The sequence below is a fragment of the Labeo rohita genome, chromosome 20, assembly GCF_022985175.1.
Source record: "Labeo rohita strain BAU-BD-2019 chromosome 20, IGBB_LRoh.1.0, whole genome shotgun sequence".
Classification (NCBI taxonomy): domain Eukaryota; kingdom Metazoa; phylum Chordata; class Actinopteri; order Cypriniformes; family Cyprinidae; genus Labeo; species Labeo rohita.
The window spans coordinates 13,732,073-13,756,702 of record NC_066888.1 but is presented as its reverse complement, the minus strand read 5'-3'; the positions used below and the strand labels follow the sequence as shown (position 1 = coordinate 13,756,702).

General features: G+C 36.2%; 3 protein-coding genes across 6 annotated transcripts in view; 2 read left to right on the top strand and 1 right to left on the bottom strand.

The window, feature by feature from the left end:
* daam1b (dishevelled associated activator of morphogenesis 1b) overlaps positions 1 to 13,737 on the top strand; it is a 106,124-nt gene extending 92,387 nt beyond the window's left edge. For all 3 annotated transcript variants that reach the window (XM_051138979.1, XM_051138980.1, XM_051138978.1), the window contains 8 exons: positions 1,657 to 1,763; positions 2,981 to 3,069; positions 5,534 to 5,702; positions 5,785 to 5,892; positions 8,924 to 8,984; positions 9,060 to 9,191; positions 11,130 to 11,300; positions 12,933 to 13,737. In XM_051138979.1, the coding sequence (XP_050994936.1) occupies positions 1,657 to 1,763; positions 2,981 to 3,069; positions 5,534 to 5,702; positions 5,785 to 5,892; positions 8,924 to 8,984; positions 9,060 to 9,191; positions 11,130 to 11,300; positions 12,933 to 13,145 (1,050 nt within the window). In that variant the 3' untranslated portion in view covers positions 13,146 to 13,737. The remainder of the gene's footprint in view (positions 1 to 1,656; positions 1,764 to 2,980; positions 3,070 to 5,533; positions 5,703 to 5,784; positions 5,893 to 8,923; positions 8,985 to 9,059; positions 9,192 to 11,129; positions 11,301 to 12,932) is intronic.
* LOC127183140 (trans-L-3-hydroxyproline dehydratase) lies at positions 9,185 to 18,597 on the bottom strand. 2 transcript variants are annotated; one of them, XM_051138987.1, is made up of 7 exons: positions 18,459 to 18,597; positions 17,118 to 17,611; positions 15,295 to 15,464; positions 15,093 to 15,215; positions 14,800 to 14,937; positions 14,546 to 14,715; positions 9,185 to 9,457 (listed from the first exon to the last, which is right to left on the bottom strand). In XM_051138987.1, exons 2-6 carry the CDS (start codon positions 17,596 to 17,598, stop codon positions 14,590 to 14,592), a joined length of 1,038 nt encoding a protein of 345 aa, XP_050994944.1. In that variant the 5' UTR covers positions 17,599 to 17,611; positions 18,459 to 18,597; the 3' UTR covers positions 9,185 to 9,457; positions 14,546 to 14,589. The 2 variants fall into 2 exon arrangements, with proteins under 2 accessions (XP_050994944.1, XP_050994943.1); XM_051138986.1 differs by lacking the exon at positions 9,185 to 9,457 and having other exon boundaries at positions 13,704 to 14,715.
* Positions 18,598 to 21,919: 3,322 nt separating this feature from the next.
* Positions 21,920 to 23,393, top strand: LOC127183146 (serine/threonine-protein kinase pim-3). The gene is made up of 5 exons (XM_051138992.1): positions 21,920 to 22,051; positions 22,270 to 22,320; positions 22,469 to 22,847; positions 22,958 to 23,131; positions 23,239 to 23,393. Exons 1-5 carry the CDS (start codon positions 21,920 to 21,922, stop codon positions 23,391 to 23,393), a joined length of 891 nt encoding a protein of 296 aa, XP_050994949.1.
* Positions 23,394 to 24,630: the final 1,237 nt, after the last annotated feature.

Genomic DNA, 24,630 nt, shown 5'->3' with positions numbered 1-24,630 from the left:
TTGTGAGATACCATAAACGATTATGGAAAATAAAGTGGGATAAAGTGGCAGTCGTGAGATATTAAGTCACAATTATGGAAAAAAAAAAGTTGTCAGAAATAAAGTCACAATTATAGAAAAAAGAATAAAATAACAATTGCAATCATGATAAAATAATAAAGATGGAAAATTGTGAATGAAGTTGCAGTAGTGAGCTATGGAAAATGGTCATAAATTGTGAGAAAACAGTCACAAAGATAAAGTTGCTATTATAAAAATGAAATATGAAGTTACAAAATTGTAAAATAAACACAATTATGAAAAAATTCATAATTTTTGACATACAAAGTATAAAATCACAATTGTGAGATAAGAAGTTGCTATTATGGAAAACGATTATGGAAAATAAAGTGGGATAAAGTGGCAGTCGTGAGATATTAAGTCACAATTATGGAAAAATTTGCAATTGTGATATCAAGTTGCAGTTGTCAGAAATAAAGTCACAATTATAGAAAAAAGTCGCAGTTGAATCATGAGAAATAAAATAACAATTGTGAGCCATAAAGTCACAGTTATGGAAAACGGTCACAATTGTGAGATGTTAAATCACAATTGTGAGATATAAAGTTGCTATTATGAAAAAGATGGAAAGACATGATTAGAAAAAATAAACACATTTATGGAAACAGTCATAATTTATAAGATATGAAGTGGCAGTTGGGAGATATTAAGTCAAATTATGGAACAATTTGCAATTGTGAGAAATTAAGTCGCAATTATGGAAAAAAACGTCACACTAGTGAGCTATATATAACGTTTCAATCATGAGAGATAAAATAACAATTGTGCGCCATAAAGTTGCAGTTATGGAAAACAGTCACAATTGTGAGATATAAAGTTGCTATTATAAAAAAAAATTGTGCAATACAAAAACATGATTATGTAAAATAAACACAATTATGAAAAAATTCATAATTTTTGACATACAAAATCACAATTGTGAGATAAGAAGTTGCTATTATGGAAAAGTTGCATCTGTGAGACACAAAGTCACAATTGTGAGATATAAGGTGTTAGTCGTGAGATATTAAGTCACAATTATAGAACAATTTGCAATTGTGAGATCAAGTTGCACTTGTCAGAAATAAAGTCACAGTTATGGAGAAAAAAAAGTGGCAGTCGTGAGCTATATATGACATTGCAATCATGAGAAATAAATTAACAGTTGTGAGCCATAAAGTTGCAGTAATGAAAAACGGTCACATTTTGAGATATAAAGTCACAATTGAGAGATATAAACTGGCAATCGTGAAATATAACATCACAGTTATTAATTCACAATCATGGGCTGCTGTATAACATCACAGTCATGAGAGATAAAATCACAGTTGTGAACTGGAAACAAACAATCATGGAAAGTCACACGCGAATGTTTAATTATGAAATATAAAGATTCAATTACTAGAAATAATTATGAGACATAACGTTGCATTTATGGAAAACACTCACATTATGAGATGTAAAGTCACAGTTGTGAGATAACTATAAGCAACAAAGTTTTTTCTTTAATATACTCTAAAGCAGAAATGGTCTTCCAAAATAATGTCACTCAAGATTAAGGATGATTCTCTGATATTAGTGCTGTTGTAATTAATGATATTTTCTTCAATGCGCCAGATGCTGAAGTTTATCCCAGAGAAGTGTGACATAGACCTACTAGAGGAGCACAAACATGAGTTGGACCGCATGGCAAAGGCAGACCGTTTCCTCTATGAAATGAGCAGGTAGGACAGTCAATCATCATGGTGACATTTTAAGGGGTTGTTCATATAGGACACTTTATTTGTTGGTCTATGCAAGCATAAACAAGTCTTTGAGCATAGTGATGCATCTCGAGTAAAAAAAAAAGGTTAAAAAACGCATCACGAGTGTAAATGGGCCCAGATTTGATTAACTTTTCTCCTTTTCTCTCACAATTCAACTTTGAGGAGCTTTATTTAATTAGACAAATGTAACGGCTTAACTAAGTTAGCCTTTGTTCATTTAAAAATAACTGCTCCTTTCTAAAAATAAAGACATTTTTATTTCAGAGCTCAAAAACCTTAACTTGATTCCGAAATGTTGCTGCACACTACCCATAAGCCTCAATGCAGACTGGCTTGGATCTTTATTTCATCTTGGCACCACAATAAGCGTCGTGCTGTTCACCTCCACGGTCCCACACAGTGGATTCATGATGTTGGCTTAGTACGTTGTATGTAAGGAATATCTCATCCGTGAAGGCCACCCACCACAGCACAGTGACTTATTCAGATCACACACACACACACAGACGTGGTGTCAAGAGTAAATGCGATTTCCTGCAGGAAGGAAGGAAAAGGGTTATGAATCCTGGGTGACACGTTGATCTGGTCAAGCTGAGGATCCCGTTCAGCATCAATATTTTCTGTAACTAAATAAGTACTATCTCAACGTAGATATGCAGCAGCCTTATGCTTTCTAGAAGAGAAGCTTAGCCAAACAAAGCACAGGTGTCTTGGCTGGCTTGCTTTTTCTTCCTCTGTTTATGAGACCCTAGTGAGTTTTTTCCCCCACTCCGCTGTGGCTGATGTGTTTGGAGTGTAGAGGATGGAAGACAAATCTTTCCAGGAATCGACCGGGTTGTCCGATTTTTAGTCTCTAAGGCTGCGTTTGGGCCCTCGGCAAGTGCGGTAACCAAGGCGATGGTCCCCGACACGAGAGTGCTGAATGCAACACAGCAGCGTCAGGGTCAGATCGCTGGTTCAGGCTGTTTGTTCTTTATTCAAAGGAAGCATTAACGCTGTGTATACAGATCATATGCATTTTATTGTGTCATATGCAAGACAATAAATCTCTACAGCTCATTTAGAATCTATTATGGGTGATGTAGTGTGTAATCTTTTTAATGGACCTTGCTTTTATAGTTAATGTACTTTGACTTTTTCCCTTGTTCAGTGCTCTTTCTTTGTCCTTCTCACAGAATAAACCACTACCAGCAGAGGTTACAGTCTTTGTACTTCAAAAAGAAGTTTGCGGAGAGGATTGCAGAAATTAAACCTAAAGTTGAAGGTTTGTGCATATGCACTTTAAATACATTATAGATATCAGTTGAATACATTTTTGTATGTATTTTAACGTGATTAAAATTTTTTACCAAAGTATAAACATAATATACCAAAGTATATATGTAATATAAAATAGTTATTGGTTAAATTGTTTTAATTTAGTTTATTTGCTTTTTTGTACATTATAATGTACTACGGCACTTTAGTGGCACATTAAAAATCTACGATTACGAGATTGAAGTCGAAATATGTTGAGAATAAAGTTGAAATAGAGAATAAAGTTGAAATATTTTGAGAATAAAGTCAAAATTATGAGAATAAAGTTGTAATGTTTCAAGAATACAAAAAGGGTTTTTTAAACATAAAAATAGTTTGGTTAAACTGTTTAATTTAGTTTATTTGCTTTTTTGTACATTATAAATGTACGACGGCGCTTTAGTGCCACGTTAAAATAAATAAATAAAGAAGAAATATTTAGTGAATAAAGTTGAAATATTTCAAGAATAAAGTCAAAATATTTAGTGAATAAAGTTGAAATATTTCAAGAATACAAAAAGGGGATTTTAAACATAAAAAATTGTTTGGTAAAATTTTTAATTTAGTTTATTTGCTTGTATGGCGGCGCTTTAGTGCCACGTTAAAAATAAAAATAAAAAATCTAAGATTATGAGATTAAACTTGAAATATGTAGAGAATAAAGTAAAAATATTTAGTAAATATTTAAAATCGAGAATTAAAAATTTAAAAAGGGTTTTTTAAACATAAAAAATAGTTTGGTTAAATTGTTTAATTTTAGTTTATTTGCTTTTTTTGTACATTATAAATGTACGACGGCCCACGTGCCACTTTAAAATTTTTTACAAATCTTAAGATTGCAAGATTAAAGTCAAAATGTTTAGAGAATAAAGTTGAAATATTTAGTGAATAAAGCAGAAATATTTTGAGAATAAAGTCAGAATTATGAGAATAAAGTCGAAGTGTTTTGAAAATAAAGTCAAAATATTTTGAGGATAAAGTCAAAATTATAATAATTAATTAGTAACAATTACGAGAATTACAGTTATAATATTTTGAGAGTATACAGTAGTGAACATTTGAAGTGGATCAAAACCTTTCATCAAAAGTTGTCCTAAAACCAAAACAATACCAGTTCTTGTTTATGACAACTTTGATTAACTTTTTGATCCACTTCAAATGTTGACTCCTATGTTCTATTATACAGTGAATAAAGCAGCTTGTGAATAGTCACTTATATACTTTAGAAAAGACAACAATATAACATGTGAGGAATGAAAGACTGGAAGCCACAGATGATTTTGTGGAGTAGGTGGTGGAAGAAAACAGTATAATTTAATCAAATGAATATCTCATTGTAATCAAAAAACCAACTGATTCACATAAATACAGTGATCTGTCTGCCACATTAAAGAGCGTGAAAGACGCATTGTTTGTATTTCACCATAAAACTGACAGATTTTGAAAGCTGAGACTTTGTTTTATATTCAAAGTACCAAAAGCACAAAGCTTATTGCTATTATTGGATGGCTGGCGCACTACAAATAGGCCTAATGAATGCAATCAAAGATGTGAAAAGTTCTTTCTAAGCATACTGTCATATGAGTATGAGACACATGGTATGATTTCTGCTAATAATCCCACATATATTCAATTAAATTCCGGTGGCCTGGCAACTTCTCCCGGTGCTCCCAATCCGGGCCATTTGCATGTGCAGGAAATACTCTCAAAATATTATAGCCTAACTTTAATTGCTCAGTTTAATTGTCGTAATTTCGACTTCATTCTCTAAAAATTTTAACCATTTTAACTACTTTATTCTCAGAATTTTTCCACTTTATTCACACAAAAATTACGACTTCAATCTTGTAATTTTAGAATTTTTTTTTACATGCCACTAAAACGTAATTGTAATAATGTGTACTGTTTAATTTAAGTTTTATTTATTTATTTATTTATTTTTTGGAGTAAAAAAAATAATGGCTAGATGTCATTTATTGTAGTTCATATACCAAAAAATCTTTCAGGCATTTATTTTATGTACAAATGTAATAAAATGACTTATCCTTTCATATATTTTAACAAGTAGAGGTCAGAATGAGTATGTTGTTTCATTTTTACATAAATATATGATATACTGAATGGCGATAAAACATTATTTCACCAACTCTGACATTTTATTTTCACATTAACATTATTTGAAACATTAAAGTAGACATTTGCATTTATTATGCTTTCTGTGAATATAAAATCACTTTTGGAAATTTTATTTGATGTGATCACCAAACTCTTTAAAATACTTTTCAACCACAAATGCTCAATGAAAGACATTAACATTTTGGATTACATGGGCGTCAGTAAATTATCAGGACATTTTAATTCAGGAATGAACCTTTAAAATAAATATTATTCTGCTTAAATTTGACTATGATAATTTGTGTTTCGCTTTGCAGCACTGTCCAAGGCCTCAAAAGAGGTGCTGCACAGTAAGAATCTCAAGCAGTTGCTGGAGGTGGTTCTGGCGTTCGGCAACTACATGAACAAAGGACAGAGAGGCAACGCTTACGGCTTCAAAATCTCCTCACTCAACAAGATCGCAGACACCAAGTCCAGCATCGACAAGTGAGAAGATACATCCTAATGTTTATGAAAGAATAAACAACCTCATATTCATACTTTCATTGTCGTCTTTGTCCCATTACAGGAATATCACTCTCCTACACTACCTGATCACCATTCTAGAGAAGAAGTACTCTAAAGTCATGCTCTTCTCAGAGGAGCTGCAGAACGTGCCGGAAGCTGCAAAAGTAAAGTAGGTATAGCTGCGGAGTGGCTGGTGTGCGCTTCTTTCGTCAGCCTTACGATTTACAGGCCTTTAGGGTCTACTTGCGCTAAATGGATTTTGGAAATAGTTTTTGCGGTGTCACTCCCGCCCACCACTGGGCTTAAATCCATGCTGTGGGTCATACAAGCTTTTGGTTACTCACATATGCAGAGCAAAACCCTAAATTATAGTGAGAGGAAATGGGGCCCTCGGCTCTCCCGGCTTTAGGTGCTGAAATATATATAAGTGGAAGAGAGATACATGCATACCACCATAGCAGAGAGAGTGCGAATAGAGCTCCACTCAATGACCTCTCGAGATCTGCGTGCTGCTGTGTAGTGCGCGCCAGCAGATTTGGGCCAAATTGTGAGTGATATGCTTGTGACACTCTCACCCTTTGGAAAATAGTTTCTAATTTTGAGTCATTGCCTTAAAGGGACTATCCAAATGTACAGTAGAACGGCCACTAAACGACTTTTTAGTCGCGACAGCGAGACTAATGTAATCATGCTTGGTCCACAAGTGAAGTCACAAGACAAATTTTGCCCGTGATCTCATTTGAGGGGGTAGAAAGAATGAAATAAAGAACTCTGTTTATTTAACTCTATTAATCTATAAGTCAGTGTCATTTATGCGGCAAATAAAAAATAAATGTATCAGGGTCACAAGGTACATTGAGTCGAGTGGCCAATCAGCAAACGCAAACAGGTTTTTTCCACGTCTCTGTGTACTTTGACGGTTCAGTCCGTTACAATGGCCTATTTGTGTGGAGAGAGGAATAAAGGCTGCACAGATTGAAGACAAGCGGCTATCAGCCCTACTGAGGTCATTTTTGCAGCTAAGAATAGCTCGGATCTAGACAGAGCTGTTCACACACATTATATGCAGTATCTGACTAATGGAGTCACTTTAGTGCTATCACAAGGGTTAAAGTTCCTGTTATACACATCTGTGCTTCTTATCAGTATGACCTGTTTAGATAAAACGCTAAAAATGGTCAGCCTGTATGATATAAAAAGGGCTCATTATATACAGCTGACTGATTGAGAGATGTACAGTGAAAAATATTTAAATATTTAAGAAATTAAATCAAACAAACTATATATAAATAAGAGTTCAGATGCAAAACCCCCTAAAAGCCATCTCGGTCAAAAATAAGATAATGATACTGATACCGATAATGATAATGAGTGATTGCTCTCGACACATATTATACATCCATCGAATACTTTTACTTCAAACTCACTAAATTCCAGCCTCAGCCCAATCAGAAGTACCAGTACTTACATAGAAACCTATACATCGGAGCCTGATAAAAATGCATTTTTTGAAGAAAGACGACAGATGGATTTAGAGGCTTTTGCATCTGAACTCTTCATATATTCTGTATTATTTTAATAGACCTGAGATAACATTAACTAATGTGCTGGCATTAACAAAGATAAGAATAAATACTGTAACATTTATTGCTTATTGTTAGTTAATTTAGTTAATTTAATGCATAAACGCATAACGCATAAACATGAAGTGGTTTTAGTTTAGGGCTGTCAAACGATTAATCGTGATTAATCGCATCCAGGTTAAAAGTTTTCGTTTACACAATATATGTGTACTGTGTATATTTATTATGTATATAAAAATACACACAAATGAATATAAATATGAAGTGTGTGTATACAGTATATCTATCTAGATAGTGTTTGTTTTTGTTTTTTTTTTAAAAATATATTCATGTATATGTGTGTATTTATATATACATACATAGATATTACATAATACATGTATGTGTACTGTGTATATTTATTATACGTATATAAATATGCACACATGCATATAAATATAAATAATCTACATACATAGATATTATGTAAACACAAACTTTTATTCTGGATGCGATTAATCGTGATTAATCATTTGACAGCCCTGTTTTAATTATCTTAAATTTAAGTCATTATTCATGCATTATTAAATGAAGCATTTACATTTAATTTATAGAAAATTATGTAAATTAATGTACATTTTAAATGGTTTTAATTCAGGGCTGTCAAACGATTAATCGTTATTAATTGCGTCCATAATAAAAGTTTGCGTTTACATAATATGTGTATATGTATTATGTGTATATAAATATACACACCTGCATATAAATAAAAATAATCTACATACATACATACATATTATGTAAACACAAACTTTTATTCTGGATGCAATTAATCATGTATTATTATTAAATGAAGCATTTACAGAATAGTAGCTGTGGGGTAAAGTGTGTCAGATGCTGCATATATTAACTAATAATTGTAAGCTTTGCCTCCAATTGCAAACGTATTAAATATGAATAGTTTAATAGTTGAATATAAAAAAATACAATTTTCACATTACTGAGTTGTTCTCATTATTGAAGTTATTTTACTAAAAAAATACATAAAATGTGCAGTGAAATAAGATATTGTTATGGGATTGTGCATTTCGAATTGTTTTCCCACTTATTTATTTATTTATTTAAAATTAACTCATTCACATATTCTCAACTTGTGCTGCTTGATGTGGCACAATTAACCAATAATGTTGAATTATACTTTTTTATTACATAAACATGAATTATACATATTTCTGTGTCCCTATGCTGTAGATTACATGGGAGACTGACAAATGTATTAGTTTTTATCATTTCTCTTAACTTAATTTAAAAGTGGCACAGTTTACCCCACTCTAGTGGTTCAGTGGATCACAATACTCACAGCTCGGATAATATAATGGGTTTTGAGTCATGGATCAGATTGTTTTTAGGATCAGCAAGAAGAAAAATATTTCAATATAACTTTGGTAATCGCTTGAGTGTGTAAACACATACAAATAAAAAACTTTCACTCTATTACGTTTCAATTTTGCAATTAATTCACGGATCACATGCGTGCCGAACCGTTAACTGTGAGCCCCTAGGCCGCACTCTCCTCTAGAAAATGTATTCTTGATTACACACAAAATGAATGGGATCTCTATAATTGTGTCTTTCCAGCATGACCGAACTGGAGAAGGAGATCAATAATCTTCGCAGTGGCTTAAAGAGCGTAGAGAGCGTAAGTGCTGCATAAATCTTCTTTGTTCCCAAACTTAAAAGCAAGTCATCCACACCGTTTCTCGCTTTTATGCAGGAGTTAGAATTCCAGAAGAAGCGTCCACAGGAGTATGGGGATAAGTTTGTGTCTGTAGTCAGCCAGTTCATCACAGTGGCCAGTTTCAGCTTCTCTGATGTCGAGGACTCCCTCAGCGAGGCCAAAGAACTGGTGAGTGTGTGCATGTGTGTGTTCGACTGCATTTGTTTGTTTGAATGTGTATCTTTAAGATGCACATCCTGGTGCTCAGGCTTTCCTTCAAAGGCCAGCTGGAGAAACAGACTGCGGTCACCCTCGACATCCTGCTGCGTGCAGGAGCTGACCTTCAACCTCTCGCTGTGAACGCTTCCTATGTAGCGACCCTGGCACTTTCACTGGCCCCACAGGACACAGAGAGGAACAGGACATACAACTCTTACTGTTTTTGAGAGCTCCATCTGTGCAGAGAGAGGCAGACATTTGTTAACATGCACGCTACACAATATCTTCCAGTCCTGTGAGGGGAAATGAGTTTAGAAAATGTGCAGGTTTTCTTTCTACACGTTTTTGATGTAAAATGCATAGAACTGATCATATTGGGCTTTTATGACAGGATTGTAACCGTTCTGGATGTTAAAATCCGAAATGATGTATCTCCAACCTAACCTAGGCCTCCTGTCTGAAGTCTGAGACAGATAAGAAGAGATATAAAAGCAGGGCAAAGGAGAAATAAAAATATGCCCCTTGGCTCATGCACGTACAAGCCCACGGAGGAGCTGTTCCATATGGCAGTGATAAAGACACATCAAAGGCATTGTGGGAAGACTAGGCCTCCTCCCCTGCGGTGAGACGGCACGAGGCAGCAGCAGTGCCATGGCAAGACTCCAGTCCCCTGTGTTTAGGCTGTAATCAGTCGCTGGAGAAATCTGGGTTAACAAGACCACTTTATGCTTGGCTACCGGTGACCGGATAACTAGCAGTGCGTCACACACTTCATTTACCAGAAGTTCATTAGACTGCCAGAGTTTGTTATGCTACTGTCTACCCATTTCACAGCAATTTGTTTTTCCTCTCGGTTTGCACGTTCTTTGCACCGTGAAACATTTTAGAAGATCTTATTTTTTTAAAAATGTAATAAACGGTGATAAACTGAATATTTTTGTATACAGAATAAATTTCCTGATAATTTTCTCACCCCCATGTCATCCAAGATGTTAATGTCTTTCTTTCTTTAGCTAAAAAGAAATTAAGGTTTTTGAGAAAAACATTCTAGGATTGTTCTGCATATAGTGGACTTCAATGGGGATCAACTTGTTGAAGGTCCAAATTGCAATTTCAGTGCAGCTTCAAAGTGTTCTACACGATCCCAGCTGAGGAATAAGTATCTTATCTTGTGAAATAATTGGTAATTTTCTAAAAAAAACAAAAAAAGGTAAAAATGTATATACTTTTTAAGCACAAATGCTCATCTTGCACTAGTTGGACTTCACGCATTATGTAATAACATAGGCAAAGTCATGTGGGACGCAGGTAAAAGTACCAACTCAGTGTTTACAAAGTGAATGTGCAAAGAAAGTCAAACGCCATGTACAAATAGGGTAAAACAAAGATGTTGGACGATTTTGAAGTTGGAAGAGAAAATGAGATTTTCACCCTACCCTACCTTTTTGAGCCGAAGTACACCTTTCGCATGACCTGTCCAACGTGATTATGTAATGCGTGAAGATGAGCTAGTTCAAGACGGGCATTTGTGGTCAGAAAGTACATATATTTTAACTTTTTTTAGTAAGTGACTAGATAAGACCCTTATTTATTGCGTGAGATCATGTAGAGCCCTTTGAAGCTGCATTGAAACTGCAATTTGGACCTTCAACCCACTGATCCCAATAAAATCCACTATATGGAGAAAAATCCTGGAATGTTTTCCTCAAAAACCTTAATTTCTTTTCGACTGAAGAAAGAAAAACATGAACATCTTGAATGACATGGGGTTGAGTAAATTATCAGGGATTTTATTCTGGAAGTGAAGTTCTGTCAGGATTTTCTTGAGGTATTCATGTTCACGTCATTACTCTAAAAGTAAAGAGAGCAGGAAATGGGTTTCATATGACCAGTGCTTCTGTTCTCCAGTTCTTAAAGACGGTCAAGCACTTTGGTGAAGATGCTGATAAGATGCAGCCAGATGAGTTCTTTGGGATATTCGACCAGTTCTTGCAGTCCTTTGCAGAGGCCCGTCAGGAGAATGAAAACATGCGGCGACGCAAAGAGGAGGAGGAGCGCAGGGCACGAATGGAGGCTCAGGTCTGTGAACTTTTTACACAAAGTTTTGGGAAATTATTAATCATTGATCTCCATATAACTTATTTATCAATACCAATTTATTACAATTTTTTTTAATGTTTTTGAAAATCCATAATTCAGAAAATACTTACAACAGACAGAAAATATATTTTCACAATTTTTGGGGGAATAAAATGTATCACGCAAATTATATATGAGCAAATCCCTCTGTAAAAACCTTCAGGATATAGGCAGGAATAAAAATGGTAAGTTTGGTGTGTGTAAATGCTAGTGAAGTGGAGATTTAAGGCTCAGTGTAGGAGAAAAAAACTCGGCCTTTAAAAATATGTATTGTAATTGAAATCCTTTGACAAAAATAGATAAAGTGCTATAAAAGAAACACAACAGTGTCTTTTGGGTGTTTTCTTTCCACTAGTCTAAAAAAAAACACTTTATGAAAAACCAAACAGCCCAAAGTATTTTTCCTGCGGGGTCTCCTCTTAAGAACATGAAAAAAGACATAACATATTATTTAGCAAGCCTATAACTACTTTAATGATTAAAAAATCATTTTTGGCAAATAATTGACCATAAAAATATGACATTTTTTCCTTTTACCTTTATGACTGTTATAGCGCCAGGTGTGGTCACATCTCCCTAAAACTTTGCATGCTTGTTTAGAATCACCTGTCTCATCAGCTCACCGGGTTTCGTGAAGTTTTGAGTTTTTGTTTAGGTTTTATAGAATTGTGGGTATATTTGGACAGGCCCCTTTTCTAAATAACCCCATTAGAGCTAATTTCAACATTTTTTTTTTATAACTATTGACCTAGAGACTACAGAGAATTCTACTGCAGTATTTTCTCACTCTTATAGCACCACCAAGCACCAATTTTTTTCATGTGACCTCAGATTGAGCTCTTACATGCATGTTCTGAGTTTGGTAAAGATAACTCATTCCATTCAGAAGTTAAAGCCGTTTTAGTAAAAGCAAATGTTTTGGCACCCCTTTGCGACGGTGAGGTGAAAGTTCAACATTTTTTTTGATAATTCTGTCTGCCGAATTCTCTCTTTTTACTCTACAAAAAAAATCTTCCAGCACTGGTTTGGTTCAGATCGGGCAAAAACCTAGTACTAGTTCGCAAAAGTAGGTTTTTCAAAAAATCCAAAATACCAGAAAACTTCACCAGGGTGATCATCAAATCTGAGGCATGCGTTTTGCGTAAACCAAGGATTCCAATAACATAAAACACTTGAGCTTGTGACAAACAGTTTAGCAGTTATGAGCGATTTCATATTTTTGATTGCTGTAGCGCCCCCATCAGGCCATTTGGGGCGAGCCTTGGTGACGTTGTAGACTGTGTGAGTACTATCATCCCTCCAAGTTTCAAGTTATTACGACTTACAGTTTGGTCTGCCCAATCAGTTTTTTGTGGAGATTGCTGATCCTTGGCCATTCTAACAATTACAATAAGGTTTCAGTGCTACGCACTTGAACCCCTAATAATATTTCATAATATTGCTGTTTTTACTTTATTTTGATCAAATAAATCAGAGCATAAGAGATTTCTCTTATGTATGGTCTATAACTCATCTCTTCATTCTTTATCCATTCACTGCCAAATCTGACATCATCTTTTTGACATCTTTCAGCTCAAGGAGCAGAGGGAGAAAGAGAGGAAGGCTCGAAAAGCCAAAGAGAACGGAGAGGACGACGGGGGCGAGTTTGACGACCTGGTGTCCGCTTTGCGTTCTGGAGAGGTGTTCGATAAAGATCTGTCGAAGATGAAGCGCAATCGCAAACGCATCAACAGTCAGACGTCAGACACCGGCAGGGAGCGTCCAATCACCAAGCTTAACTTCTGAACGGCGGTCGAGCTGACCAACCACTGAGACGCATTTCATTACAACCAAACAACCTCCATGCGGTGGCAAATGTCTGGAGGACACTAGCATTAGCTCCTCTCCTCAGATTAAACATGATCCCGAGTAGCAGAGGAAAGCATGTTTACCCAAAGACGGTCAGCTTATTCAGTGACTGAAATGGGAAACCTGTCTGAACGAAGAGAAAAAAGACTCTCAGAAATTAGGAATATGGCTGCCAAATGAACCTAATTTAATGATTTATTTCATCAAGAGTGCTGGAGCACCAGGATATTATCAGATTGAGATAACAGAAACTGCAAATCTTGTCAACCCCAATTTTTCTTACTGTAACCAAACAAATAGCCAAAAGTGACACTGAGTGTTGGCATGCTAAAGCGTCACTCATCTAAACTACTCCATTTCTTGCTTTTCCGACTGATTCAAAGTGGTAAAGGATGTTATTTAAAGGTTTCATGACAAGCATCTGTACATAGGTCACTGAAAAGCTGTAAAGTGACTGTACACCTTTAAGAAAGGGATTTGACCTTTTAGCTAAAGGTGTTTGTTTTTTTTGTTTTTTTTTTTTAAATAATACATATAGAGTGTTTTTAAGGAACATTACTGACATCAATAACCAGGGCTGTGGGTTGCTTATTCAGAAAGAAGACTGCATTGTGATAACCGGTACAGGATGACTGGGAATGATTTTTATAAAGGTGTGTTTTTAGGGGCCTCTGGTGCCCATGTTGTCTTAAACACTGTGGACGGTCATTGTACAGACTCTATGCAGTTTCTGATGTCAAGTGTTGGTCTCTCTGTCTGAGGACTTCTCATGTGAAATGTAGTCATATTTAAAATGATCTGTAAGTAACTGGATCAAGGCAATACTCTTCTTCCCTTACGTTCTTCCTTCTCTCCTGTTTTTTTTTTTTTTTAATCAGCAGCCTAGTTGTATGGTGTAACAGAGTTTCCTTTTTCAGTGTAAGATACCTCCATTGGACTTTTATAATTTAAGGAAAACACAACCTTCCGTTGTAAGATGAATCATAAGAATAAATGGAAGAATCTGAATAGTAATATCTGTTATGCTGTCAATTTAAGTCTCCTGATTAGTGAGTGGTAATACCGTGAATGGAATTACAAAATTCCAAAATGAATTAAAATATGATTAAAAACAGTGTCGCCACACTGTTCCTCCAATGCTGGGGTAAATATAGTCAGAGGATGTCCCCTGGTGGGCATTATTAGCAATTGCAAAGTCATATTTGTCAAATAGTTTACATACATTTATTTAGTTATAGCCACGTGTGTAACAGTCACATCTAAACATGATTTTCTTTGCAAAGAACCTACATCAGAAGATCCACGTTCTCAACCTCAGAAACCGTTTCTTACACTACCTGCGATTGGAAGCAGGAATTTCAGTTCCTTCCAGTCCGCTGAGTCAGCGCAGAAGAAAGCCTCCACTCAGAGGGTCGTCGTTCTCTTGGGTGAAGCTGGCCACACCGCTGTAGTGAGCGTGACCTGTGACCTCCACTACCACAGCCCTGAAGTCCCCACACATGGTCTCCTTCAACAACAGACCAGCTACAATTACTCAAGAACATAAACTACATTTCCAAACTCTTAAATGGTTTATATTTTCTACGGGTACCTCTATTGCTTTTCCTGTAAACACTGATCCTGTTGCTCCACTCTTGAAGTTTCTGGTCTGGTTGAGTCCGATCAGGCCTTTATGGTATTGAAGAGCTATACGAGCAGTGACGCCTGATCCCGTAGGGCTTCTGTCCACCTGAAAACCCATAAAACAAATCTCTATCAAAGAGACTTTAGAGCAAAAGACCAGTTCTCATCAACCAGTGGATTTCATATTAGGATAAACAGGCCTAAAGTCCAGAACGTCCTGTGTGCGGATTCATACGAACAACTGATCACAACTGTTTTTACCTGTGCATCAGCAAACACACACACATTGGCCGTTGGCTCTTCACAAAAAGCATCTTTGCCATCAGTAAGAATTGTGCCATAGAGGAATGCCAGATCCTCACTGACTGGATGGTACAGCTTTACCTAGAGTCATTATAATAATTAGTCCAGTCAATAAAACCTGATTTTAAAGCTAGTTTTAGTTAATAAAACCAAAGGTTACCTGGGATTTGACAGCATCACTCACAGCAGTGGCTGCATCCACCAAATCTCTGGTTTTAGACTTGCTGACGTCCAACCCAAACTTCTCAGCACTCACAAAAGCATAAAGAGCTCCACCATAACTGATGTCCACAGTGACGGACCCATATCCTGGTACTGAGACACTCACATCTAGAAAAACAAGGATGGCAAAGAATTACACACTTCCTTCAAACATATACAGTGCACAGCATAAATTAGTACATCCCCTCTAAAACTTAACAAATTGAGCAATTATTCTTTACTTGCAAGACATATTATGGTTCTTTGGAGATACAATGTTCCAACAAGCCTGCTTGATCAATTACCAAAGAAGAATGTCAAAAGTCATTTAGCAAAATAAGATTTTTTTATCAAAGTGATAAAATGTTGTGTTGCAAAAATGAGTACACCCTCCTGAAAGTTACTAAATAAAACAGAAAAAGTGTAGGTTTAAAGCTATTTTTGATCAACAGGTAAGTACTGAACCAAAACTTTTAAAGACAAGTAATTTCCTGACAGTAAAAGGTGTTTTATAGCCTACTGAATCATACACAGACTTAATGCTGTCAACAATAAAACCACTAGGGAGAGAACTGCCAGGTAACTTATTTCTTGGCATAAAAGAGGACAGTGGTACAAGAGGAATACCAAATTATTGTTTTAAGTGTGAAAATATAGCAGAAGTAGCACAGACATTCAAAAACAATGGATAATAATCAGGTTTTTACTTTTTCATTTAGTGATGAGTGAATTTTTGCTACAAAAAGAGCTGGAGAAATAACATGCAAGTGTCTCAGAGCCGCCAAAAGCTATGAAAAGAGTGACTGTTTTTCTCACTGAGTATGACGCAGCCTGCAGAAGTGACATGCATGGTTGTTGTCACCACTAGAATTACCTACTGTAGCCAAAGCACAATAAACTCATTTAGCCCATTGGAAGGCCCATATTTACAAAATATAGACTTCTAGAAATCCATACTCTGGTCTCAAGAGACCAAGTCAATCACTTCAGATCCAAAAACATCCAAAATGTTCTGGTGTTGCTAGAGGAGGAGTACAGTGAGAGGTACCTGGTTTATCAATGCTGTCATGAATTCACACACCACTGTGTGATGTAATACAAAAAATGCTACCCTCCCCTCAGTCCCTGCATTATTGGGCATTTTTTGAGCATGACAATGAAGATATTCATTCTCAAGGTGAAAATCCTTCAGTGGGCATGTATTTCACTTAATCTTAACATTCTTCAGCAGCTGTAGGGGATTCTGTAGAGACATGCTGAGCAAAACTCCACATTAAAGACCAGGGCATTTAAAGAGGTCGTCCTCAAGGAGTTAAACAGGACAGATGTGAATAAATGTCATGAACTTGTACACTCAATGCCAAGAAGAGTCAGAGCAGTATACTGGTTCTGGAGGACACACTAAGTACTAGAATATTATACATTTGCTGAATTACATCTAAGGTGTACTCATTTCTGCAATCCTTAAAATTGGCTAATTTACTTATTTTACAGAAGATATTGGCATATATTTTGTTGCTTTTAATAAGTATATGTTTAATACATTTCACTTTTGCCATCTTTACATGAATTATAGTAGGGATCATTAAGAAAATACATCTTTTATATTTATTTAGATGGGGTGTACTCATTTATGCTGTGCACTGTATATAAAACAGGTATGGCAAATGATTAATTAGAAAGAGTTTAAAAATATAACAATCTGAAGTGACACCACCTGAACATAATCAAACCTGCAAATGTTTTATGATCATGTTGTCATGATCACACCATGTTGCTCACCTGTAGCGAAAGCAAAGGCTGGCACACTGTGGAATCTGACAGCTCCAGTTTTCCCATTGGAATACTGTGTAAAGGCCTTCACTAAGCCGCAGGGGCAGTGTATGTTTATCTGCGTCTCTGGTGAAGTGGGCTCCTTAATCAAGCCATAGTCTACCGCAAAGCGCCCGAGAGCAATGACAGCGTGGCCACACATGGTGCTGTACCCTTCGTTGTGCATGAACAAGACGCCAAGATCAGCCTCTGCTAACTCACTTTTGACCAGCAGGGCTCCGTACATATCGTAGTGACCACGGGGCTCGAACATTAAGAGCTTGCGAAGATGATCCAGATGCTCTCTCACATACCGTCGTTTGGCAAGGATGGTGTCCCCCTTTACCTCCGGATACCCGCTCAGGATAATGCGCAGCGGCTCTCCACCTGTGTGCATGTCCACTACTGATAACACAGAGCCGGAGTGAGGAGGGAGCTTTGGGAACTCCATAGATCACTCTGTACTTTAAAAATAAAAACATACAGAATGAAAAACATTTGAAATAGTCTGTCAACTACAACAAGTAGAGAACTACTGTAAGTATAAGATAAAAATTGGGTATAACAGGGCTAAAGACATTCTTTCTGATCCACTTTTGTAAGATGATTTAAAATGCAATGAATTTTAACATGTTGCAGATTTATGCTAATGATAACTGTCAAGTGTAAAACAAAATACTTCCACATTGATACATTTCTGTTTAGTTTAGGGTGATTAACCTCTTCAGAATTTCACTTCTGTCTTTTTAATGACTATTAGAATTATTTTTGACCAACTAATAAATAAATAAAGTCTGCACAAATAATAAATAATTATTTTTTCTTAACCTACCTAAATTATACAGTAACATCTTAGAGGTGATTACAAAGGCTGAAGAGTTACATTAACTAAATAAAATTTTATGATGTTTATTGTAATGGACATTGAATAACAACAAACTGCTTGATGTGATTCTAGTAATAATCCTTTAATAAATGTTGTCCAATTATTATCAGATCATGACTGACAAGTGATCAAATGGAAATTTTGTATTCAGCGAACTACTTTGAATCTACTTAACTTTGGTAACATGCTATTGAGCTTTAGTAATGTAGCCCCAGGGAACTGTCCATACATAAATATTCTATTAAAAATGAACATATTTTTTATCTTCATGCATTTTGGGAGCGTAAAAAGCCTATTTTCCTCATAAGAGACCATTACTCTAATCCTAAAGGCTAATGCACAAATACTGTAACAGCTGACAGAACTGTCCAGCGCTGGTTTTACTGAAATAATTTGAGAAATGAATAAAGCAAAAAGCATCCTACCTTCACAACTGTACACTTATGAGAAAGACAACACGTGCAGTAAAAACGTGAAAACCTTCAATTTTAATAACAGCAGCTGTTTACTAAAAAGCTGCTTTTCCAAACTCCTGTTGGAAAGTTGTGCAGCGGCTCATTGTTGCCTCTCTGTGGCCTGGATGAGAATAACACTTCCCTTAACTTAAGCTGGATACTGTAATTGTTACCATACTGAAGCAGACATCAGACATCAGTTTTGTTGTATTTTGAAAATTGTTTTGTTTTGAATTCTGAGTCAGGGTTGTCAGGTTTACACAACAAAACCCGCCCAATTGCTACTCAAAACTAGCCCAAATCGCGTTCTGGGGTATAAAATACACGTTTTTATGGGTTTCCCCGGTATTTCAGCGGCTAAATATGACGTTATTGGGGTCGCTTCAACCCGCGGCAACAGTGTTAAAGTAGCCCAGTTCCGCGGGAAAACCGCGGACTTGGCAACACTGTTCTGAGTCTGACTGCAGGAGGCCTGATGACGTCACAAATGGAATGTCACGTGAGCGTACATAAAGGCGCGAATCTCTCTCGCTCATTCAGTAGGTTCTAGCAGATATAACAATATAATAGCAGATATATAAGTACCAGATATAACAGTACAACAGTATCGGTACGGGTTATAACAGTACACCTATTACTTATTAGTATAAGTTATACTAGTTTAGTATTATCGGTAAAGCACAACTGTGTACAAATGGGCCTATTAAGGAAGGCACTGACCCGTCTAAGGAAATTCTTAGACGGGTCGGCTGTACAAGAGCCCCAGCCCCATCCTGATCAGGATAATGAGACACCTGTTGGGGCTTGTGCGGCAGATGGTGGTAGTGGTAGTGAGACAAGGAGAGAAAAGAAACTCTGGACATACCAGAGTAATAGTCAAGGTAAAAATCACATGGCTATGTTAGGAATTTTATTCTCAAGCTATCACTTAATTATTTGTACAGATTATACAAGCATTGATTAATGAAGCGAGACTTCACCTTGTTTTTCCACAAAAAAACACAAGAAACGAATGAAAATGGAGTTGAGGATAAATATTTCTTAGGTGTCATTGCCAAAAGCAGTCAATATTTGATCATTTTAAGATCTAAAACAAATCAATTTACCCCAAAGGATAGAACATTTTTGATTTTTCAATATACCAAGTAGGTAAGAACGGGATGATTTGAGCCTGTGGGGAAGTTGGGTCAGCCCTTGTTTCTAGACAACCTTAAACAAAATTGGTGATGAGCACACATATTTAAAGGGGCCATCGGATGCAAAGTTTACTTTTACATGTTGTTTGAACATTAATGTGTGTTGGCGGTGTATGTACACATCTACCCTCTAATGAGAAAAATCCATGCTGTGGTTTTTAATTGATCTGTAAAAATAATATCCCCTTTTTCAAATTGAGCCATTCTCAGATGCCTGTCGGTGTGGCGTCACACCATCAGAGGCCGCTCCCACAATAGTTGATTGACATGAGCGTCTTACCTCAGACCCGCCTTAAATCAGCTGTAACAGTCAAGTAACCTCCATTGTTTTGACGCCGGAGCAGGGATGTAAGTTAGACAAGAATATCTCAGATTGAGCGATTGAGGTGTTGTGTTGCTGGATGTAATAATGAACATAGTGGTCATCATTTACTCCAGACAACTGAGCCGCTGAAGATGCAGTAGATTACGTTTTTTTGTGAAGGGAATGCGCCTCCCGGTCTACATATATCCATCTATGTTTGTGTGAATCATTCGTGTTCACTTACAGCAGAAGTGAGTATAAGGTTTTTTTTATGAATCTTTGCGATCGCCTTTCCTAATAAAGTGCTAGTTAGCAAGTTTAGCAGTTAAACATAGCTAAATGCGGCTAAAGTAAACAGACTCCTTACTCCACAGAGAAAGCACGTGTTTGTGCTTTAGGAGGTTATAATATGAGGCTATAATGTTAGCATGATGTTAGCTCTAAACTGCTGGATGATGCAAGTTTGTTAAAATGGTAGGAGTGGGGTAACTTGAGCCAGTGGCTCACCCTTTCTTGTGATTATTATTATTAAGTATTACTTTATTGTAATTCTACATTATATTTCATGAATTTTACACCAGACATGATTTTGATTTTGTTCTTTGTATTAAAATTGATTTTGTTTAACTCGATGTGGCTCAACTTACCCTCTTCCTTGGCTCAATTTACCCCTCAGTGGGGGCAAGTTAAGCCAAGACACCACTTTTTTTGGAAAGCCATATTTTGAAAGCAGTTTATTTTAGACCCAAAGTGATTATTTTGAAGGATGCACCACATTCTGAAATGTATTTACATATTTAAGTCGGACCCATTACTGTCATGTGCTCTCTTTAAAGACACCACAAGTAAAAACTGGCTCAACGCACCCTGCTCTCTCCTAAAAAGTGCCCCTAAGTGAAAAAAACTCTTCAATATGGGTTTGCAGTATGGGTTTTATAATATGTTTTTTTGCATTTCAGATCTTAAGGAAGTCGTCCCTGTTGCTGAGCATCAGCCTGAACAAGAAATCCTCCAACCTGCGGTCCTCGTCACATCAGTGCGTTCATCAGCAGATGACGCCGCTGAGTCTCAAGTGCATTTGCCTGCAGATGACGCTGCTGAGTCTCCAGTGCATTTGCCTGCAGATGACGCTGCTGAGTCTCCAGTGCGTTTGCCTGCAGATGACACCGCTGAGTCTCCAGTGCGTTTGCCTGCAGGTGGCAGCTTAGAATCTGCAGTGAACTCCACAGCACACAATGCCTGTGCAGTGGATCCCATTGCAGATGAGGGCATTGTCTCTGCAGTGAGTCTCTAAAACATCAGGATGTTAACTCTGCTGTGAGACCTAAAGCAAAGAGGGACATTGCCTGTGCAGTGTGTCCCAAACTAGATAGGGACATTGCTTGTGTAGTGTGTCCCAAACTAGATAGGCGCTTTGCCTGTGCAGTGCATCCCAAACTAGATAAGGACACTGCCTCTGCAGGTCATCCCAAACAAGATTGGGACATTGCCCATGCAGTGCCTCCCGAAGTAGATGGGAACATTGCCTGTGCAGTGCGTTCCAAAGTAGATGGGGGCACTGCCTCTGCAGTGTGTCCCAATGAAGACAAGGGCAGTGCCTCTAAAAGGCATCCCAAAATAGAGCACCCCAAAGTAGACAAGGGCATTGCTTCTACAGGGACATCCCAAAGTAGATGGGGACATTTCTTCTGCAGGGTGTCCCAAAGCAGATAAGGGCATTGCCTCTAAAGGGCATCCCAAAGAAGACAAGGGCATTGATTCTAAAGGGCATCCCAAAGCTGGACAAAGGTAAGTTTACTGTTATAACTCAAAACAGTTGTAATATGTCAGTTTTTTGATACTTTTTTTCACCATTTAGCTTTTTTGCAGTTCATTTAAATAGTCCTGCAGTGTGTCAAATGAATTTTAATTATAAAATGAATAAAAATGAAATGTCATTGTCACTAACATTTCTCTTTCTTTTAACAGATCACATTTGTTTGCGGTACAAATTTGGTGGCAGGCTGGGTAAAGGTGGATTTGGCTCTGTGCGAAAAGGGACTCGCTACAAGGATGGTCTAAAGGTATGTTTTATATCACTTTTTTTGTACTGCAAGCCTTTTTAATTTATTTTATGTTCACTATTTAAAAAATTCAAACTTTTTAAGACTGTCAGAATGACCAAACATGCTTTACTAGGTTTTAATTTACTGCTTGTTGATTTACTTCTCTTCAGGATTCATGATTGGAATGAAATCACCTCTGTGCAATGCTAATTGTTTGTTCTTTGTTTTGTTATCAGGTGGCTGTAAAATATGTTTTAAAGAAGAAAGACACAACATACATCACCACTGTAAGTACTGTATGCTTTGCACTCTGCATTTTTCTTTTCACTGTTTATCATCTAGTAACATAATATAGTAACATATTATATTGATGTTAATCATATAAAACAATGTGGCAAATGACCTCAATCTAATGATCATATTTTAATTTTTTAGGCTTTGCATCCCAAACCTCTCCCTTTAGAGATTGCATTGGCAATCATCATCAATAGGGAGCCCAACTGTCCACATATCATTGAATTGCTGGACTGGCAGGACAACCCAGACTACTACCTAATAGTCATGGAGCACCCAGAGTCAAGCATGGATTTGGAAAAGTTTCTTAAATGCAGTGGAGGTGTAATCAGCGAGCAGGTTGCCCAGTACATCATGTGGCAAACCATTTATGCAGCTAACTTTTGCTGTTATCGCGGTGTTTTCCATCGTGACATTAAGCTGCAAAATGTGCTTGTGAACCCGACAACGTTGAAGATCAAATTGATCGACTTTGGATGTGGGGACCTCATGAAGGATTCAGGCTACACTGCCTCCTGTGGTAAGTATTATGCATCACTTTGGTAACAAATTGTTTGGCTCACTCAGACGTATCCTGTATATTTAACATGCTTGTGTATAAACATATAACACAATTTTTATTTCCCCCAGGAACCAAACCGTACTTCGCTCCAGAATATTTTGACAGAGGCAGATACCATGCAAAGCCTGCAACAGTGTATTCACTAGGGGTGCTTCTGTTTACAATGCTGCATGGGCGATTTCCAACAGCCAAAGACTTGTACTGCTTGGGCAACAACCAGTCAGCATTTGCTGTGTCAAAAGGTAAAATTTTCAGTAAATAAGGAATAATTATATAGCATATATAAAGTTAAAGATAGCAAGTGTAAAGTTAAGGTAATAATCAAATTTCTCATCTCTTTTTTCCACAGAATGCATCAGTTTTTTGTGGGCTTGTCTGCAGCGTAGTCCAGACTGCAGGATTCCCCTGGAGCAGATGATTTACCATGACTGGTTTGTATTAGGTTTTCCTAATCACCTGCCAGTTAGCCAGAATGCATCTAAACAGCATATAAGTCATCGATGAAAAGTAGGTTTATACTGTCAGTGTGGTGTCTGGCAAGCTGACAAAATCCCATATTTAGGGCCGTTTAAAATTTTGTAAATATTTGCAAGGCCTTATTACTAGCAAAATCCCCTATTTAGGGACGTTTAAATATTGTAAATATTATACATTACTGGTGATATTACTGGCAGTAATTAAGTATTGTATATAGTTATATTATTTATATTTTAAATAGTTTAATACTTTTTATATATAAAAAAAAAAAAACATATTATACCATCACTCCACTTAGGCCTTATTATAGGCTGAGGGATATTAAAATATTATATATTATATATACTCTTAAGTTATATCGGATATTCTTAAGTAATTTCATACTTTCTTCATTTAAAAAAAATATTATACCATCTCTCCACTTAGGCCTTATTACAGGCTCAGGGATGGTAAAATATTGTATATTGTATATACTATAAGTTATATTGTATATTTTAAAGTAGTTTAATACTTTTTATGTTAAAAAAATATGTTATACCATCCCTCCACTTAGGTGTTATTACAGGCTGAGGGATGTTAAAATATTGTATATTATATGTACTCTGAGATATATTGTATATTCTGAAGTAATTTTATACTATCTTTATTTAAAAAAAAAAAATAATAATTATACCATCCCTCAACTCAGGCCTTATTACAGGCTCAGGGATGTTAAAATATTGTATATTGTATATATAATAAGTTATAATGTATATTTTAAAGTAGTTTAATACTTTTCATGTTTAAAGTCCCCCTGTAGTCAAAATCTGTATCCCTTAAAACTAATCTTTGATCATCAAAATGACATATTTTATTTATTTATTTATTTATTTATTATTTTTTGTGGAAATAATTTTCTCATCCCTTAAAACAGCTTCAATGTAACTCTACCCCCCTTGCCTCATTTACTATATGCCGATCTGTGCAGTTGTGCTCTATTTAGTGCTCTATATGCTCTATTAAATGCTCTATTTAATATTTGGTTTTGTGCTGGTAATCCTATTTTGCATGCTATTGATAGGAATCTTGATTTTCACTACAGGGGAACTTTAAAAAAATATGTTATACCATCCCTCTACTTAGGCCTTGTTACAGGCTGAGGGATGTAAAATATTGTATATTATATATAGTATATTTTAAAAGTAGTTCTATACTTTTTTATATTTATAAAAAAGTATTATACCATCCTTCCACTTAAGCCTTATTGCAGGCTCAGGGATGTTAA

Excerpts from the sequence above, each read along its gene's own strand:
- LOC127183146 (XM_051138992.1), top strand. The coding sequence starts at position 21,920 with ATGTCATTGTCACTAACATTTCTCTTTCTTTTAACAGATCACATTTGT. Across the intron at positions 22,052-22,269 it reads GCTACAAGGATGGTCTAAAG|GTGGCTGTAAAATATGTTTT; the intron begins GTATGTTTTATA and ends TTTTGTTATCAG. Across the intron at positions 22,848-22,957 it reads AGGCTACACTGCCTCCTGTG|GAACCAAACCGTACTTCGCT; the intron begins GTAAGTATTATG and ends TATTTCCCCCAG.
- LOC127183140 (XM_051138987.1), bottom strand. The coding sequence starts at position 17,598 with ATGGAGTTCCCAAAGCTCCCTCCTCACTCCGGCTCTGTGTTATCAGTA. Across the intron at positions 15,465-17,117 it reads AGCCTTTGCTTTCGCTACAG|ATGTGAGTGTCTCAGTACCA; the intron begins GTGAGCAACATG and ends TTGTTTTTCTAG. Across the intron at positions 14,938-15,092 it reads GTGTGTTTGCTGATGCACAG|GTGGACAGAAGCCCTACGGG; the intron begins GTAAAAACAGTT and ends ATGGGTTTTCAG.